General features: G+C 38.5%; 3 protein-coding genes across 3 annotated transcripts in view; 2 read left to right on the top strand and 1 right to left on the bottom strand.

The window, feature by feature from the left end:
• The window catches only part of zgc:92360 (uncharacterized protein LOC436988 homolog), a 506,378-nt gene extending 495,101 nt beyond the window's left edge, over nucleotides 1–11,277 (top strand). Inside the window, exons 6-11 of the mRNA XM_037689784.1 lie at nucleotides 1,847–1,993; nucleotides 3,483–3,566; nucleotides 3,662–3,724; nucleotides 5,886–5,957; nucleotides 9,308–9,539; nucleotides 10,874–11,277. Coding sequence (XP_037545712.1) covers nucleotides 1,847–1,993; nucleotides 3,483–3,566; nucleotides 3,662–3,724; nucleotides 5,886–5,957; nucleotides 9,308–9,539; nucleotides 10,874–10,902 — 627 coding nt within the window. The 3' untranslated portion in view covers nucleotides 10,903–11,277. The remainder of the gene's footprint in view (nucleotides 1–1,846; nucleotides 1,994–3,482; nucleotides 3,567–3,661; nucleotides 3,725–5,885; nucleotides 5,958–9,307; nucleotides 9,540–10,873) is intronic.
• A 2,959-nt stretch (nucleotides 11,278–14,236) lies between these two features.
• On the top strand, nucleotides 14,237–15,310 carry LOC119422935 (urotensin-2 receptor). Its single transcript, XM_037690348.1, has one exon. It carries the CDS (start codon nucleotides 14,237–14,239, stop codon nucleotides 15,308–15,310), a length of 1,074 nt encoding a protein of 357 aa, XP_037546276.1.
• A 1,055-nt stretch (nucleotides 15,311–16,365) lies between these two features.
• lgals2b (lectin, galactoside-binding, soluble, 2b) overlaps nucleotides 16,366–17,285 on the bottom strand; it is a 2,446-nt gene continuing 1,526 nt past the window's right edge. Inside the window, exons 2-4 of the mRNA XM_037690347.1 lie at nucleotides 17,158–17,231; nucleotides 16,873–17,032; nucleotides 16,366–16,740 (exon numbers count right to left, since the gene is read on the bottom strand). Of these exons, the coding sequence (XP_037546275.1) occupies nucleotides 16,594–16,740; nucleotides 16,873–17,032; nucleotides 17,158–17,231 (381 nt within the window). The 3' untranslated portion in view covers nucleotides 16,366–16,593. The remainder of the gene's footprint in view (nucleotides 16,741–16,872; nucleotides 17,033–17,157; nucleotides 17,232–17,285) is intronic.

The raw sequence follows: 17,285 nt of genomic DNA, 5'->3' as shown, positions 1-17,285 counted from the left end.
TACAAAACAACACTTGGCCCATTTAGATTTGGAAAGATGGGAAGCACTGGATTTGTCATGAAAAAGCAGAAAAGAGAGAATGGAAAAAAAGGAAATTTTTTGAAAAGACAAATTTTATGCTTTTTAATAGTTATTACGAATACAAGTAGCATTTCACTGAATAAATGTATCTTTTTTTTAATCGAACTATGTTCTTTGTCACTTTCCATCGACCACAAAGTGTCAGATAATAGTGTGGTTCTCTTCCAACTGACTGCCTCTAAGCCAATTTGTTCCTCCTTCTCCTGTTGACATTTCATCCCAAGATTCATTATATTCACAAGCAGAAGAGAAATAAATGTAATCAGCTGTTAAATCTCCTTTGAAACAAGCATAGCTGTGTTGTTTGTTTGTTAAGGTCAGTGACAAAAGAAATGTACGAGCACAGACTGTGTTTCCGTACTCACTGAAATTCAAGTCAGAGCAGTAAAGCACAACATCCACAAACACTTCTAATCAGATTAGTTTTGGCTCTAAAATATGATGGTTATCAGTGATTCAGCACAGTGTGCAATTTGCCCTTAATAGTATTTTTATGGTTTGAAAGTCATAGATGTAAAATAAAAATCAAAGAAATACTCATGCATAAATATTTCAGTAGGAAATGCAAATGCACTCCTGATTGTGTTTAAGGATAAGTTACTAAATGTGCAAATTCCTTTTTTCATGTTAAGCAAATTATGTTTTGTATGCTTGCACATAAAAATCCTATAACTGTAATTATAGTAATTCTTGTCTCATAAAAATAATGGAGTATATGCAACAATTTTCAGTCAGGTCATCTGGACAGTTTTTTTTTTTTTTTTTTTTTTTTTTTGTGCTGAAACGTTTCACCTTCCATCCAGAAGGCTTCATCAGTCAAGGAAACACAGCACAAAACTGATTCTTCCCCCTACAGCTTACTCCAAAGTGGAACAAACCAGTTATGTTGATACTAAGATGGTCTCTTTGGCACGGTGCCGGCCCTCTCCCTCGTCGACAGTCATGTCAAACTGGTTCAAAACCAACAAAGTCCATGCTCAATAATCCAGGTATACAATCCAACAATTTTCAGTTACGTCATCTGGACAGTTTTTTTTTTTTTTTTTTCCTGAAATGTTTCACCTTCCATCCAGAAGGCTTCATCAGTCAAGGAAACACACTACACAAAACTGATGACCTGACTGAAAATTGTTGGATTGTATACATGGATTATTGAGCATGGACTTTGTTGGTTTTGAACCAGTTTGCTATGACTGTCGACGAGGGAAAGGGCCGGCACTAGAGGAGGGGGCGTGCCAAAGTGTCCATCTTAGCACCAACATAACTGGTTTGTTCCACTTTGGAATAAGATGTTGGGGGAAGAATCAGTTTTATGTTGTTTGTTTCATTGACTGATGAAGCCTTCTGGATGGAAGGTGAAACGTTTCAGCACACACACAAAAAAGAAACTGTCTGAAAATTGTTGGATTGTATACCTGGATTATTGAGCATGGACTTTATTGGAGTATATGGTAGCACATATATTAAAGATATAACTGTTCATGCGGTTTAGGCTCCATCATGCAGGAGTTTGTGTTGTTAGGTTGAAAAGCTGCCAGTTGCAAGCAATTTATTCTCTGCCTCACCTATTTTTTTTTTATTTAGTATGTGGAAAAAGCTACAAAGACTTTTATTTTCAGTGATATAACTAACTATTAATACCAATGTTAACTCTCAAATGTGAAACTATCATAATTACCCCCACCAGTCCTGCATTATTGTAAAACATAATAAAAACACATTATTTAGCTTTACATTTTACACAGTTGTTCCCCCTTTTTTTTAGGCTAAAGAACCCAAAGCAGTCATCAAAGTGGACGGCATCAACGCTTCTTTCCAGCCAGAGAAGATCGGAAACCCCAACGGTTTGCAGATCACCTACCTCAAAGACTACAGCACTCGCAATATCTTTGTGTATCATGATAATGGCAAGGTGTGCATTTCAGAACATCCAGCGTTTATAGGTGTTGCTTGTGTACGTATGAGTGTGAACAGAAGCCTGATATACACAGTGCTAAGTGATACTCACGTTATGTACCTATTAGGGCTGGGGGATAGCTCAATATTTAAAAAATATCAAGATAATTTCATATGTGATATGAGATGGGGCTCTATCGTTTATATCAGTATTTCTACGTTGAGTTATAATTAGACTTGAAAATGCGCTAGTTCTTCTTTTTCTCCCCGTCTGTGCTCAACTTCATGCGGCCCCTCTTTTCTCCCTCACTGAATACAAACCCAGCCCCTCACTTCAGACTCCTTTCCTGAAACAAACCACGGTACAAAACTCATTTACCCATGCTGTGCCTTATGAGAGGAAAAGTGAGAGGCAGCGCAGCATTAATAAAGCATTGGCTTATCATATCGCTAAAGACACGGTCCCAGTCTTAACTGTGGAACAAGACATTAAAGACAACAGGGCTAACGTCGTGAAGGCGACACAGCTGAATAAGTGTCTGAGGATGCAGTGTTTGGGTCACCTGGCCATTGGTGACTTCATATTTACAATATTCAATCAGCTGATTTTGAAAAAAATTAATAACGCCAGGCATATAATGCTAAGTAATCATTTTTAATGAATTAGTTTTTGAGCTAAATGTGTATATTGACCACGAGACAATTATTTTCACAAGTGAAACGGTTACAGCTGTTTGTTAATAAATGTGCCTGTGTGACAAATGGGTCGAAGCTTTGACTCAGAAATATATTTTTCTTTTTACTTTATGGAAAGAAAAAAGTATCGATATATATCGTATATCGCCATTCATCTTAAAAATATTGAAATATTAATTTAGGTCCATATCGCCCAGCCCTATCATTTGTTTCATAAGTAAAGCAACTTTGTGGTTTATTTTATTGTGAGAGAGTCTCTAAACCTTCAGAAGGTCATTTGTTTTTAGTTTATGATGGCGGTTGGAATCCATTACCGCATGACATTTAAGCATCACATATGTCATCCCCTGCCTTTCATCAACACGGTGATGTATGGTGAGCAGTTCAGTGTTCTCATGAGATTTGTTTGTAGAGGCTTGAGAGTCTGCAGCAGAACCACATCAGAGAAGAGTAATGACCTGCCTTTCTACTGCAGAAAGTTAGGATACACACCAGGTGCTGTGATCATTTAACAGACCTGGAATCTCTTGTTTCAGATTTTGGTTTAATCTCAGAGTACATCAAACTAGACAAGAGGATATATTAATTTTTGGAATGCTTTAATTTGGATTTGAAACAGAAAAACTGAAAAAGTTAGAATTTGCAGTATCTCCCAAATGAAGCCAAGACAGGCATTAATTAAACTAGACGTTAACATATAAACTGTAGGTTTTGTTGTGTTTTCCCCAGTATTTTGGTCATTTTCTGTTCTGTTTCTGTCACACATATATGATGAATGCCAACTCTTTGTTTTAACTTCTGTTTTATAGGAGATTGTAGACTGGTTTAATTCAATCCGGGCAGTTCAGCTTCACTACCTAAAGGTGGCGTTCCCTGGGGCAACTGATGCTGAGGTGAAGACACAAACCTACCAGAATTATGTATTTGGATGCATTTACTGGCAGATGGTACTAGAAAATGATTTTATTTTCTTAATGTTTGCTTTCAGCTTGTACCCAGACTCACTCGGAACTTCCTCAAGGAAGGATACATGGAGAAAACAGGTCCCAGAGTGAGTAAATCTGTAGATTCAAGCAAATACACAATCAAGGTTCCTATCTGTTCCTTAATAAACAACTTAAAAATGGATCTAGACAATACTAAAGCAATGAAACCTGGTAGTTCCTTTTGATATTTTAAATGTAAAACTTCTGACTTGTTCACCTTAAACTGAATACATAAAGAGAAAGTTGATACCGCATTAAGGTGCTGGAATTAGGCCTGTCACGATAACAAATTTTGCTGGGCGATTGTCTTAGAAATTATTGCGATAAACGATAATATTGTTTGAAATTTGACAATAATTAGTAATTATTGTCAAATTTGAGAAGAAATGTTGGTTAATTTATTTTGTGTGTAGTACCTTTTTTGATCACTGGATGGCAGTATAAGACTGTTTGAACTGAAGGATGGATAGTGAGGGAGCAAGCAGTGTGTCTCTTTACGAAAAATGGGAGGGAGGCCCCTTGACGTGACATGGGCTGTCTCCTTCCTTTTTGTAACTTCTCAAAATGGCAGATACTCAGTGTGGTTCAAGCTCTTTAGCATAGCATTTTCCACAAAGCTTTTAATAAAACAAATCAGTAAACAAGTTCACAGCTTCTTTTTGCAGAGAAAAACAACTTTTTACACGGAGGCACGGGTTTCAACCGTGAATTTTGGAGCTTCAACAAGACTGAGTTTTTTTTTTTTCCGAAGTCGGCCTGCTAGCTTAGCTTGTAGCTTACCTTCTCATCTTAGCTGCTTTTAACGATCCAAAAATGTGATTTTGAATGGTTTAAATGGATTTTAAAGCGAAGAGAGAAAGGGAGGGATCAGTGAAGAGCACCGGAGTTGAGCCATTTGTCATCCAGTGTCTTCAGTAGAAAGAGAGAGACACGAAGAAACGATAAAGCCGATAAATGAAAATGAGGTAGATCATTTTCATTTCTCATGCGGTTAATTGATTTATTGGTTATTACGAAAGGACTAGCTGGAATCAAAATGTTGACTGAACAAAAAAAATCATATTTTATGGTTTTCTTGTAAGATGAATTTAATGATATATTTTAATTATTTGAGCTTCATCCATGCAACTTTTTATGGTAAATTCCTTCTTTTTTTTTTTTTTACTTTTATCTATTATGACTTGTCTCAATTTATTTTGCAAGAACATTTTATTTTAAGTCAATCAAATGTCCCTCAGTGAGTTTTGTGTGTCTGTACGTGTGTATGTGTTTGTGTGCAATCAGTTATTTTAAATCTTGTGAATTTAACAGTTTTTATTTCTTTTAGAGGAAGTATCTCTTTTCTCAGTGTCTGCAATGGAGAAACTGCAGATGATCTAGTTTCATAAAACATTTTGAATTTTGGATACTTTTATCCTGCTGAGCTGCGACTGCTGGTGTCTCCAGCCTTTCTGGAACTCTTTCCAGCTTTTTGTCTTTTCAAACTACAATGGGAAATTAACTTTTTTTTTTTATTCAATTTTGAGTCCAGTTGCGTTAAGTAGCCGCCCAGTGAGAAACTACCTTTAGTAACTTCAAAAAAGACAAAAACAACTGGACTTTATTTGAAGACGTTTCGCTCCTCATCCGAGGAGCTTTCTCAATTCAAAGAGCTCAAACTCTCGCACTGCTCCTATATATATATATATATATACACACCCACACAAGAGACATGACATTGACCAATCAGCTGAGAGGAGTAAAATCCAGGACAAATGTCATACACTTAAAAAAGTTTTTCAACATCGTAAAAGTTTTGTAACTTTTGATTTTTTTTTTTAATCCAAATACATTTTTTTTTACAAGATTACAAATCTTTTTTTACACTAGCAAAATATTTTTTACTTGGAATTTGAGCCCATATACAGCCTTATGAGATATCGTTATGATACGTATGCTTTTTCATAGGGTAACTACAGCGCTATACAACCAGTAATATGCAATAAAGAAAATGATTATTTTCTCACAAGTTTTGAAATATTCAAATCATCAGTTAGTTAAGTGACTCAAATTTAGGATGTCCGCTTTTGAAGGACCTTGAAATGGACGGGGATTCCTGAAACCTGATAAGGGGAAGAAAAAAAAAACTTCCTTGAAGATATAATGATGACTTCAATATGTTTCAGACCAAGTAGCCACATTCATAAACTTCATCTTCTGCCTTTGTTTGTATGTTTGTCTGCGTAGCAAACAGAAGGGTTCAAGAAACGCTGGTTCACACTGGATCGCAGACGACTCATGTACTTCAAAGACCCACTGGTACGACATCTCTCAACACACACCACCGTCTAAATCGTATAAAATAAACATACTGTATTTCTTTAGCCAGCGTGTTGGCGTAAGCTTTTGTTTCTAGACAACAAATCATCAAGTGGTTGTGCTTTGATGAGTTCACTGCGCAGAGATTTAAATGAGCATCGTGGGAAGTGCAGGGAGAAGGCGAGCATATTAGATGAGGTAAATAATGTTGGTAATATAAAGTCGTCTTGACTGAGTGTTGAGAGGGCAATATAGGAGTTTTTATTTCCTTCTTAACTCAGTTATACTTACAGTATTTTCTACCTTGAAGCCAAAATGAGGTTTATAGAGAATTGCCTTGCTGCAATAAGTTATAGTGACTCATATATAGACAAAACTAAGTGCAGTATTTTAAATATGTCTTCAGTCTGTTCTGTGGAAGAGTTGTAGTTGATTCCGAATGAGTCAAAATGGGGTTTACTTCAGGGCCTTTGGCAAAGACCTTATAAAAGAGGTTGCTTTAGTTCAAGCTAGCAGTGTTACTGATGTAACAGATTAAGGGAGAGATGCAATAGTTAAAGCTACCAAATGACTGAAAGGTCAGACCTAGCCTCGGAGAGTTGGACAAGGAAAACTGAAACGAGAGAAACAGGAAGTCTCGAGTGTTTGCAGGAATGTATGAAGGAAGCTGCTCGATGAAATGCAATCTGACAAGTTAAGCAATAGCTAAATTACGTCTTGGCTATTATAAGTTGTGGTTTGTGAATGCTTATGAAATGAAGCTTACTTGAAAAAGACTGAATGTATTAATATTTGGAGGTGTGGCACTCCTAAATAGAGGTATACTGAGGCGTAGGACTCGAATGCAGTCTAGAGGCGAGCGGGCGGGCAGGGAAATGGAAAACTCAATTTTAACGTTGGAATTGAACATAAACTCGTTTCAGAACCAAATCAAAAACAAATGGTGTTGACAACAAGAATCTGGCAAAGTACAAATGAGGAACTGTACACACTGAGGCGTGGATACAAACAGGCTGCAGCTGAAACGGGTCAAAACAGAACTTTAGTGTAACTTAAAGACAGGAAGTACACTCAAACAAAATAAAAAGTAAAAATACAGTTAAGGGGTAGAAAGATGAGTACAGAAAACAAGCTAGTGGTACATTTTAACAGAAACCATAAATCCATTATCTTTTACCCGCTTCTTCCTTTTTGGGTCGTGGGGGGTCACTGGTGCCCGTGTCCAGCCATCACTGTGTGAGAGGCGGGTCTCCAGTCCATTATGGACACATAAAGACAAACGAGACAACCAACCATTCACTCTCTCACTCACAACTAGGGACAATTTAGAGTTACCAATCAGCCTAAAATGCATGTTTTTGGTCTGTGGGAGGAAACTGGAGCACCCGGAGAAAACCCACACATGCACAGAGAGAACATGCAAACTACACCCAGAAAGATCCCGAGCCGATACCAGCTGAGCCGCCATGCTGCGACTGTAAATCATGAAAGTGAAATGAATGCTAAGTGTAAATTTCAAAGTGATCAAAAACACTTTTAAAAGGCTAAATGTTTATTAACACAGTTCCTCAGTTGGTATTTAACGAGGATTTTCTGGTTTAGAAAGTTGACATTTTGATGCAAAGTGCAGCGGGGGCTGATGGGAAGTAAATGACTTGTAGTTGGCTTTTGACATATGAACTAATGACAGTGATGGCAGAAATAATGTCTGTGGAACTATACTTTTTTTCTTTAAACATTAGGACAGGACGATATGGCCAAAACTTATTGCAATACTTAATTTCGGTCGATAACGATATAATTCGATATCGATATAAACAATATAAAAGCCTCAGAAAAACTGTACAAATAAATTCATGTTCATCTTTTATTTGTATTTAGCCTTCAAAGAAAGTTGAAATCACCGTCAAATAAACATAAAACTGTTAACTTTGTCAATATTAATAGTTTGAACTTTAAACAATATAACCCATGCAGCAAGCGTCTGTGTTTGCTGCATGGGTTTCTCTTTTGATACAGCTGGGGGTGTTGTTTCAGGGACACGTTGGCTCAAACTTTTATTGTGCTTCATCTTCTGACTCTCAGCGTATTCTGTCGAGTGGAACAAGTTAGATGTGTTCCCACCGCTAGCTGGAACGACTCTCCGTCACATTTTGTAGCACACTGAAACCTGCAGTTTATCGGATCTTAGCTAGCCAAACCACTTCCACACCGCCAAATTAGTCTTTCCTCTTTTATCAGTTATGTCATCTGTTTTCTCTTCACTCGTGAAAGCTTGTTCAGTCACATTCTGATGGTCATGGGCACTCGATTTGAAATGAAAACTTAACACGCGTTGGAGATTAGCCTAGCCTGCTACCGCTAACTCCTTCTGGACTCGAGCTCTGCGTAACATCTACGTCGCCACGCACTTACGTAGTTGTGTCGCAGCTTTTTCTGTTTGGGTTGAAATTGAAGCGGCTGCTTCAACACGAACAGAAAAAGAAATGCGTCAGTGAAACGCTGTAATCATATCGCAATATCGAAAAAGTTCTTAAAACTCACATTACTGTTATTGAATAAAAGTATATCGCGATATATATCGATATCGACATATTGTCCAGCCCTATTAAAAAAAACATTCTGTAAAAAAATATAGTTACCACAGAAATGATTTATTGTCTTTATATTGCTTAAAATTATATTATAATTTTCTCATATGATTTATTGTGGAGGGGGTCCATTTTTTGTTTTTCCATAATTGATGGGGTCCAGACCCACCTGCCACCCCCAGGTTTTCTGCCCAAGATTCAAATCCCTCAGACATTGACATAGCACCTGATAATTGCAGAAACTCGTGTCCTGTAATTATCACAGGGTAAATGTACAAACATTGCTAATAAGCCATAATCAACCTAATTTATCCATTTTTAAAGATATTCGTGCCCTTTTTAAAATTAACACGATTTACTGTATATAGAAATTCTGAAGACTCCACACCTGGTTTTCTCCACCCACGCTGCTGTCCTGACCCCACCTTTGGAAATCACAAACTTGTAGTATCCTAAATTCAAAACTTTCTGCAGTTTTTAGACCTTTTTAGATATTTTCTTAGCATTACTTAGCATCATCAGTTGTTGTGTCTCTCACCGTGCTGTTATTTGTTACTTATTTGGGCAATATTTTTGTAAATATGAATACGCTTGGCTACTTTTTCTAATTTAATTAATTTGTTTTAACCCAATATCCAAACATAAACCTACTCATTTAGTGACAAAACAAACTGAATACGTAGTAATAAATACTACTATACATTAGAGATGAAATGTGATCTTCATGGTTGCTTCTTCTTTTTTTCCCCGTGTTTGAAGGATGCCTTTGCTAGAGGGGAAGTGTTCTTGGGGAACAGTGACCATGGATACTTTGCACTAGCTGACTTGCCCACTGGCAGCCACTGCAATGGTGCCTGGCAATACGGCATCACAATAAAAACACCTGATCGCTGCTTCCTGTTTACTTGTGAGACCGAGGGTGACCAGCAGGACTGGCTAAAACACTTCAATGATGTCATGAGTACGCCCATGTCCCCTCAAGAGTACTCAAGTAAGTACTCAACAGTTTTCCTGTAGTTATTAATGATTACTTCTTACCATTGATTTATTCATTTTTCTCATTGTTTTCAATATGGGTATTTTCTATTAATAATAAGAAACTTAACTGATAAGAAGGAACTTTTGTTCATTGGTTCCTTAACAGAATCAGGTCTAGAACCCGGATTATGCTAAGTGACCTTTAAAATAAAAAAAGGAAATATTATTCTTTTTAAATGTGTAAAACTGTGGTATTTTGTGGAAATAATTACAAATTGTGATATGATTAAAATTCAAATGGCGTAATAGTTTTTTTTTTTTTCCTTAAGTAGTCTTGATGAAGTAAGTTAGAAGTAGCATAATAGTAGTTCAAGCTCAATGACAAATAAATTCTATTTTATTTAATTCAGTTTATTTATATAGCACCAAGTCACAACAGACGTCATCTCAGGGCACTGAACAGAAACATTCATATATATAAAAAGTAAATTTTAACATTATTCATCTGAGGAGCAGACTGCTTTAAGTTTAAATTCATCACAGAACTCTCATCTTGAACAAGCATGAAGGCGACAGTGGAAAGGAAAAACTTCCTCATGAGGAAGAAACCTTTAGCAGAACCAGGCTCAGGACAAGCGGCCATTTGCTTCAAGCAGCTGGGTTTGAGAGGAACAGGAAGGAGGAACAGATACACAATGGCAGGTCAAGAAGCACATGTTAAGATAGAAATAGTATCAAATGAAAACTATTCAATTTTAACAATTAATTTAAGGAAATTAGGTCAATTTGTTCTCCAGTAGTCTCAAGTCTATGGCATAACAAGCTACTAACTATAGGATTTATCAAAAAGGAAAGTCTTACGTCCAGTCTTAAAACTGGATAATGTGTCAGCCTCATGGACAGAAACTGGAAGTTAGTTCCACAAGAGAGGAGCCTGATAACTGGAAGATCTTCCTCCCATACTTTTCTTGGAAACTTTAGGAACCACAAGTAAGCCTGCAGTCTGAGAGTGAAGTGCTCTGTTAGGAAAATATGGGGCAATAAGATCTGTAATATAAGATGGAGCTAGGTTGGTGAGGGCTTTGTAGGTTAGAAGTAAGATTTTGAAATATATTCTAAATTTGACAGGGAACCAAAGGGGGGACTATTTCTGTTTTTACTACATGAGCAACTTTATTACATTGCATCAAAAGGGGAGAACTTAAGTGGATGCATGAAAAGTAATGACAAATAAAAATACACATTTCAGTAGATTTGGAAATATTGAACCTATACTAATTATTAGAAAGGCATCATTTGTCAGCTCGTGTGAAATGAAATCTGTTTGTGTTTCTGTTTGTGTTCTAGTGGAGGCGACGTTCAAGCACAAACACTGATGAATCAGAGGACCTGTTCTCAGCTCGTCAGCCCAAGATCTGTTCGAACCACGATACGATCCTCGTCGGAGTGTCTACAGACGCTAAAATCTCATCCTAATCACGGCTGACGTCGCACTACAGCCTGTTGATTCATCTAAACAAACAAAAAAAAAAGTTAATCAAGTTCAAAACGGGGGGGAAAAACATTCTCAATTAGTATAAAGGAACAATAACTTCAGTCTGACATATTTTCATTTATATTTTGAAAAGCTTCTTAACTGCACATTAAAATTTAGACTTCTCAGTTGGGGTCATTTCTCTTTTCTCTTGTACATTTTCTCTTGATAATTGTGGCGGCTTCTGCTGATGGTAAACACTAACTGCTTCCTGTGTGCCTGGGGACTTTTTATAGAAAATAAATATACTGCTTTTTAAATTAAACTTGGGCTAATAACTCATCTTTATAATGGTCTCTGTACAAACATGTAGTACTATAAATAATGTTTTTGTTTCTACCTTTATAGATGGTATTAAACATTTGTCATTCTGAAGGTGATTATGTAGAAAATAATGTGCATTTTAAAGTAAATTCAATATTATTTATATATTTTATACGTGAACTAATCTTATCCTGGACTCAACTGTAAAGATTAAAACCACCAAACAGTGGTGCTTGAAAGTTTATGAAGCCTTTAGAATTGTCTATATTTCTGCACAACTATGACTTAAAACATCATCAGATTTTCACACAAGTCCTAAAAGTAGATAAAGAGGACCCAGTTAAACAAATGAGACAAAAATATTAGACTTGGACATTTATATATTTAGGAAAATGATCCAATATTACATATTTGTGAGCGGTAAAAGTATGTGAACCTCTTGGATTAGTGGTTTGAAGGTGAAATTAGAGTCAGGTGTTTTCAATCAATGGGATGTCAATCAATCCACAGTCAGAAAGATTGTGTACAAATGGAGGAAATTCAAGACCATTGTTACCCTCCCCAGGAGTGGTGGACCAGCAAAGATGACTCGAAGAGAAAGGCATGGAATAGTCGGAGAGGTCACAAAGGACCCCAAGGTAACTTCTAAACAACTGAAGGTCTCTCTCACATTCACTAATGTTAATGTTCATGAGTCCACCATCAGGAGAACACTGAACAACAATGGTGTCATGGCAGGGTTGAAGGAGAAGCTACTGCTCTCCAACAAGAACATTGCTGCTCAACTGCACTTTGCTAAAGATCACGTGAACAAGCGAGAAGACTACTGGAAGAATGGTTTGTGGACGGATAAGACCAAAATATAACTTTTTGGTTCAAATGATCAGCGTTACTGTATGTTTAGAGAAAGGAAAACTCTGCATACCTGTATAAGAACATAATCCCATCTGTGGAACGTGGTGGTGGTCGTATCTGAGCCAGGACAGTTTCCCATCATTGATGGAACAATGAATTCTGAATTATATCAGAGAATTCTAAAAGGAAAATGTCAAGACATCTGTCCATGAACTGACTCTCAAGAGAAAGTGGGTCATGCAGCAACAATGATGGTTCTCCCAAAGAATGGCTCAAGAAGAATAAAGTTCATGTTTTGGAATGGCCAAGTCAAAAGTCCTGACCTTTTAATCCAATCCAGATGTTGTGGAAGGACCTGAAGCAGCAGTTGATGTGAGGAAACCACCAACATCCAGAGCTGAAGCTGTTCTGTTCAGAGGAACGGGCTAAAATGTCTCCAAGCCGGTGAGCAGGACTGAACAACTTTTAGGACTTGTGTGAAAACCTGATAATGTTTTAGGTGATATTTATGCAGAAATATCGACAATTCTTAAGGCTTCATAAATGTTTAATCACTATCAATAAATCACTAATTTTCTCTGTTTCTACACCATATTCTTTGAAACGTACACGCATTGTTTTATATTTATAGGTGTTCTTTTAATAAAAAAAAAAACAATGTGCTTGAAAATGTTCAGAAACTACAAAACCATTCAGTGGTTCAACAGCACCTCCATGTGGTGCAACGTTTAGAATATTTTGTTTAAGAGTTTAGTTTTGTGCTTTTCTTATCTTTAGAGGCATTTTTCCATTTGACAACAGCTGACTGACAAAGAATTATCAATAACTAGTAATTTTTTTTTTGATTTTTCAATTAACATTTTCTTATTTATTAGGTGCCTGACATTGCAATAAGTATTTTGACAACAGATGTTAAAGAACCAACTCAAGAGGAGTTACACTAAGCAAAACAATGTAACCGTACGTTAACAACCATAATGGAAATTGTAACAAATGAAAATATTTAATTAAACAGAAATTTCCTGAAATGTTCGTGTAGTAGCAGAGAGTTGCTGCTGCCAACAGTTCTGTGGTGTCTAAATCTACACCTCGGTGCTCTCGAGCAGCAGGTTGAAGCTCGAAAGCAATGTCGCATAAATCTGCGACGCCGTGCCAGTTTTTCACCCTGATGAGAAAGAGGGAGGACAGATGTGAAAGAGGTGTGACAAAAAGAAATAAAAAAAGCATGAGTGTCAAAGCTGTGCTCAGAAGCCAAGGGGACTCTGATTACTCATCTGCCACCACGTGAAACCAAAGGGATTCAGCAAAATCTGCTGGAAATCATTAAGAACATTTAGGAAACGTTGGATTTTACCGTGATGCCTTAAAGGTTCGCTTAAGGAGAGAAACTTCAGGAAAATTGGCTCATTTATGTGTTGGCTGCAGATTCGTTCAAGTTAATTTCGTGTGGGAGTTCTCACAACAACATGTAACGTTGAACGAAAGAAAAAAGGATTTTTCTCCTCATGATGGGAACTACTCCAGAGATGTCAGCAGCCGAAGCCCCTTCAAGAACAACCGGGCACTACGGAAGTTTTCTATCAAGGACTTTCAGTGTGGATTGTCCATTTTTGAGAGGCAGCGTGCTTTTCTATTGGTCTCAAATGACTCGGGTCAGTTCACTTAACCTCGGAGACCAACGGAGAGATTACTGAGGTCTTTCACAGAGAACAGCACTGATGTGCAAGGTGTCCTGATGGCTGGAATCATGCTGTTTTAAAGAAAGACTGTTATTAATGCAGAAAACATGGTGCACGCTGCAAGCTACAGGCAGCTTTGGCGTGGATACAGCTGCTTATGTGAGTATTGGATTTGCATCTGCTCTAAGAATAAATACAGCTGTTGATGTGACCAACGTTTTATTTCTTTTCTGTTCTTTCTTTGGTTAGACTGAACAAGTCTCATCAGCTTTCAAGAAATTATCACTTCCTATTTGGATAGTTCGCAAGATATTTCCCCCCCATTTCGTTTGGAGGAGTCATTTTACCAAGATCCTCTGATAAATCTGTAAACCTGCGATGAACTACACGTCTAATGCCAACATCACTTCCCATCTGGGACTTGGCCTGAGCCCAGACGGTGGAGACGGCGCCCACCAAGGTGGTGGAAGTGGTGCAGGAGGCAGTGGAGGTCTGTGGGTGACGTTCCTGCTTGCTGCTACGCTTTTGGCTATGTGCGCCCTGGGGGTGGCAGGCAACACTTACACGCTCATCATTACTCGCTCGGCTGCTTTGTGCCGGACGGGCTCCATGTATGTTTACATCACTAACTTGGCTCTGGCTGACCTGCTCTATCTCTCCACCATCCCTTTTGTCGTCTGCACCTACATCGCCCACGACTGGATGTTCGGCGAGGCGGGCTGTCGCATCTTGCTGAGCCTCGACCTCCTCACCATGCACGCCAGCGTCTTTATTTTGGTCGCCATGAGCTTGGAACGATACCGGGCGGTGGCCAAGCCCTTCAGCGCGCACCGATCGTCAACACGCAACAGACGCCTCGCCGCTGGATTTATCTGGGGATTAGCTTTCACCCTGACTCTTCCAATGATGGTGATGATCCGACTCCAGGAGGGCAAACCTAACGTGGCCGGATTGGTGAAAAGAATTTGCTTCCCCACCTGGACACCTGAGGCCTTCAAGGCTTACATCACAGTACTGTTTTTCACAAGTGTTTTAGGCCCTGGACTGGTAATTGTTGGGTTGTATGCTGGTTTAGCCAGGCGCTACTGGACAGTCCAGGCTAGTTCAGGAGGTAGCAGCTGCTCTGCTCGGAGGAAAGGACTCAAACAAAAAGTCTTATCAATGATCTTAAGCATTGTAGTAGCATACTGGGCTTGTTTCTTACCTTTTTGGGGGTGGCAGCTCGCTAAACTGTTCTCTCCAGACTCGCTCATAGCTTTGTCTCCAGCTGCCCATAATTATGTCAATTTTTTTGTCACTTGTTTGACCTACGGGAACAGCTGCATCAACCCCTTTCTGTACACTCTGCTGACTCGGAACTATAAAGATTACTTAGCCCAGAAGGGTCAGTCTGCAGGGTCAAGCAGGGCTGATCTCGGGTCAGTTGTGTCAACCCCACTACAGGAACTGTAACAGCGAACAAGAAAACTCATGGGCACATCAGGTCTTTAGAGCAGAGGTTCTCAAACTGGGGTCCCTGGACCCCCAGGGGTCCACGAGAAGTAACTTGGAGGTCCTCAGAATAAGTGAATTATTAGTTATGTCATATTTGAAAAAGTGGTTAAATACAAGGACCAATTTTACAGTAAAAACATGTTTCCCATGGCTATTAAAATGACAGTAAACAAATTTCAATCAGCATGAAGTTTATCATTCTGTTCATTTATACAGCACCAAGTCACAACAGAAGTCTCGGGGCACAAACATACATAAACTATTTTCTTCTTTCAGCTGCTCTCTTCTTCAGGGGTCGCCACAGCGAACCAAGCAGCACAAAGACTTGAAAATTATTTTTACACCGAATGCCCTTCCTGATGCAACCACAGCCTTCTGTGTGGAGCAGAGCTGACATCTCCATGTCGGAACCGGGAGTTGAACTGACGATCTTACGATCACAGGCCCACCTTTAACCTCCTCACCACTCCACTAATTAAAATAAGTCCCTGGAAATATTTGTCCTGTAAAGGGTCCCCCAGACCCTGAAAGTTTGAAAACACCCGCTTTAGAGGACATTGTTCAGAAACACATTTTATTTTGGCTGAATTAAAACCCTCTTTGTCTCCAACTATTCAATTTTTATTAAATTAAAACTTTAATTTGCCTTTAATTTCACACACATCTAACCCACGTACCAGTAGACACATTTCCTCACCCTCCAGTGAATGTTGCTGCATTGCGTTACATTCCTCAGGGTTGACGGAGCTCTTTAGAGTCCTGCTGTCAATTGTCTCCACTTCATCTTGATCCTGTTGAATTTTGTCCCATTACCGTTTGACACTCTGCAGGTTCGTTCCATGGTGTGTGTTCACACTGCGTGCACAATGTTAACGGTTATAGAAGATTATCTTTGGTTTTATCTTTTCTTCAATGTGACTAATGTGGTTTGTGTTAAGTTTTCAAATAAACTAATTCTACTGATTTGTAATCTTTCATCAAGTCAAATCTTTTAAACAAATAAAGAGCCACTGTTCTTTTTTTCAGTTTTTATTGACAGTTACTGATGAGCTGCAAAGCAGGGAGGGCAGTGATGTAAAATAGGTTTTGGCTCCCTCTTAAGGGTTTACATCATACTACAGTCAGTGTACTGAGACGGTTTATGACGACACCATTATGACAAACATGATCAGATCTGGAATCAGTAAACACAACTAATTCAGCAACAAGCAAAGGGCTTCCACTCAGGGATTTCATCGCCTTTATTTGACCTTGATTCCCACAATTCTTGCGTCACCGCTGACGTCAAAGTACTTGTACTTGACGTCTCCCAGGCGGTTGGGGAAGTTCATCATGCTGCCATCAGGAAGTTTGATGTAAAACTGCTCCATGTTGAAGTTGATGTAGAACTAAAGTAGAGGGAGAAGAGGGGAACCAAAAACGTCAGTTCGTTTTGTGCTGTCAAACACTCAAGAATGCAAACAGTCAAAAAAAAAAAAAAAAAAGTCATTGTATATTTTCCCCATCTACTTTATACACACCTTGCATTCTTCCCCTCGAGAAAACGGTAAATATCCCTCTTTTTGCTCGTCACCCCAGGACCCGCCAGACAAGTGGTTGCAGACGATGCTGTTGGAGTCGAAGCGAGGGTTGAAGTGCATCGCAATGTTCTCAGCATCGTGCCCAATGTTGATAGCAAAGCTGCAGTGGAGTCAGATTAGAGGTTAGAGTGGTAAAAAGGGAGGGTTAATCTGAGAACTTTGTTACATCAAGATCCCCCTTGAGCAAAAATAATCTGGATTTCCAAACACCCATTTAACACATACCTGTTGCAGTCACTATCAGGCTTGATGCGGACCTTGAACTCCTGCCCCTCCTTGAAGGTCATGTCCTTGACTTTCTGTCAAAGAAACATGGAGGAAAAACTCAGATTAAAAAAAAAAAAAAAAAAAAA

The sequence above is a fragment of the Nematolebias whitei genome, chromosome 16 (assembly GCF_014905685.2).
Source record: "Nematolebias whitei isolate Nwh7 chromosome 16, NemWhi1, whole genome shotgun sequence".
Classification (NCBI taxonomy): Eukaryota; Metazoa; Chordata; class Actinopteri; order Cyprinodontiformes; family Rivulidae; genus Nematolebias; species Nematolebias whitei.
The sequence above is the reverse complement of the archived record's forward strand: the minus strand, read 5'-3'. Positions and strand labels throughout refer to the sequence as shown.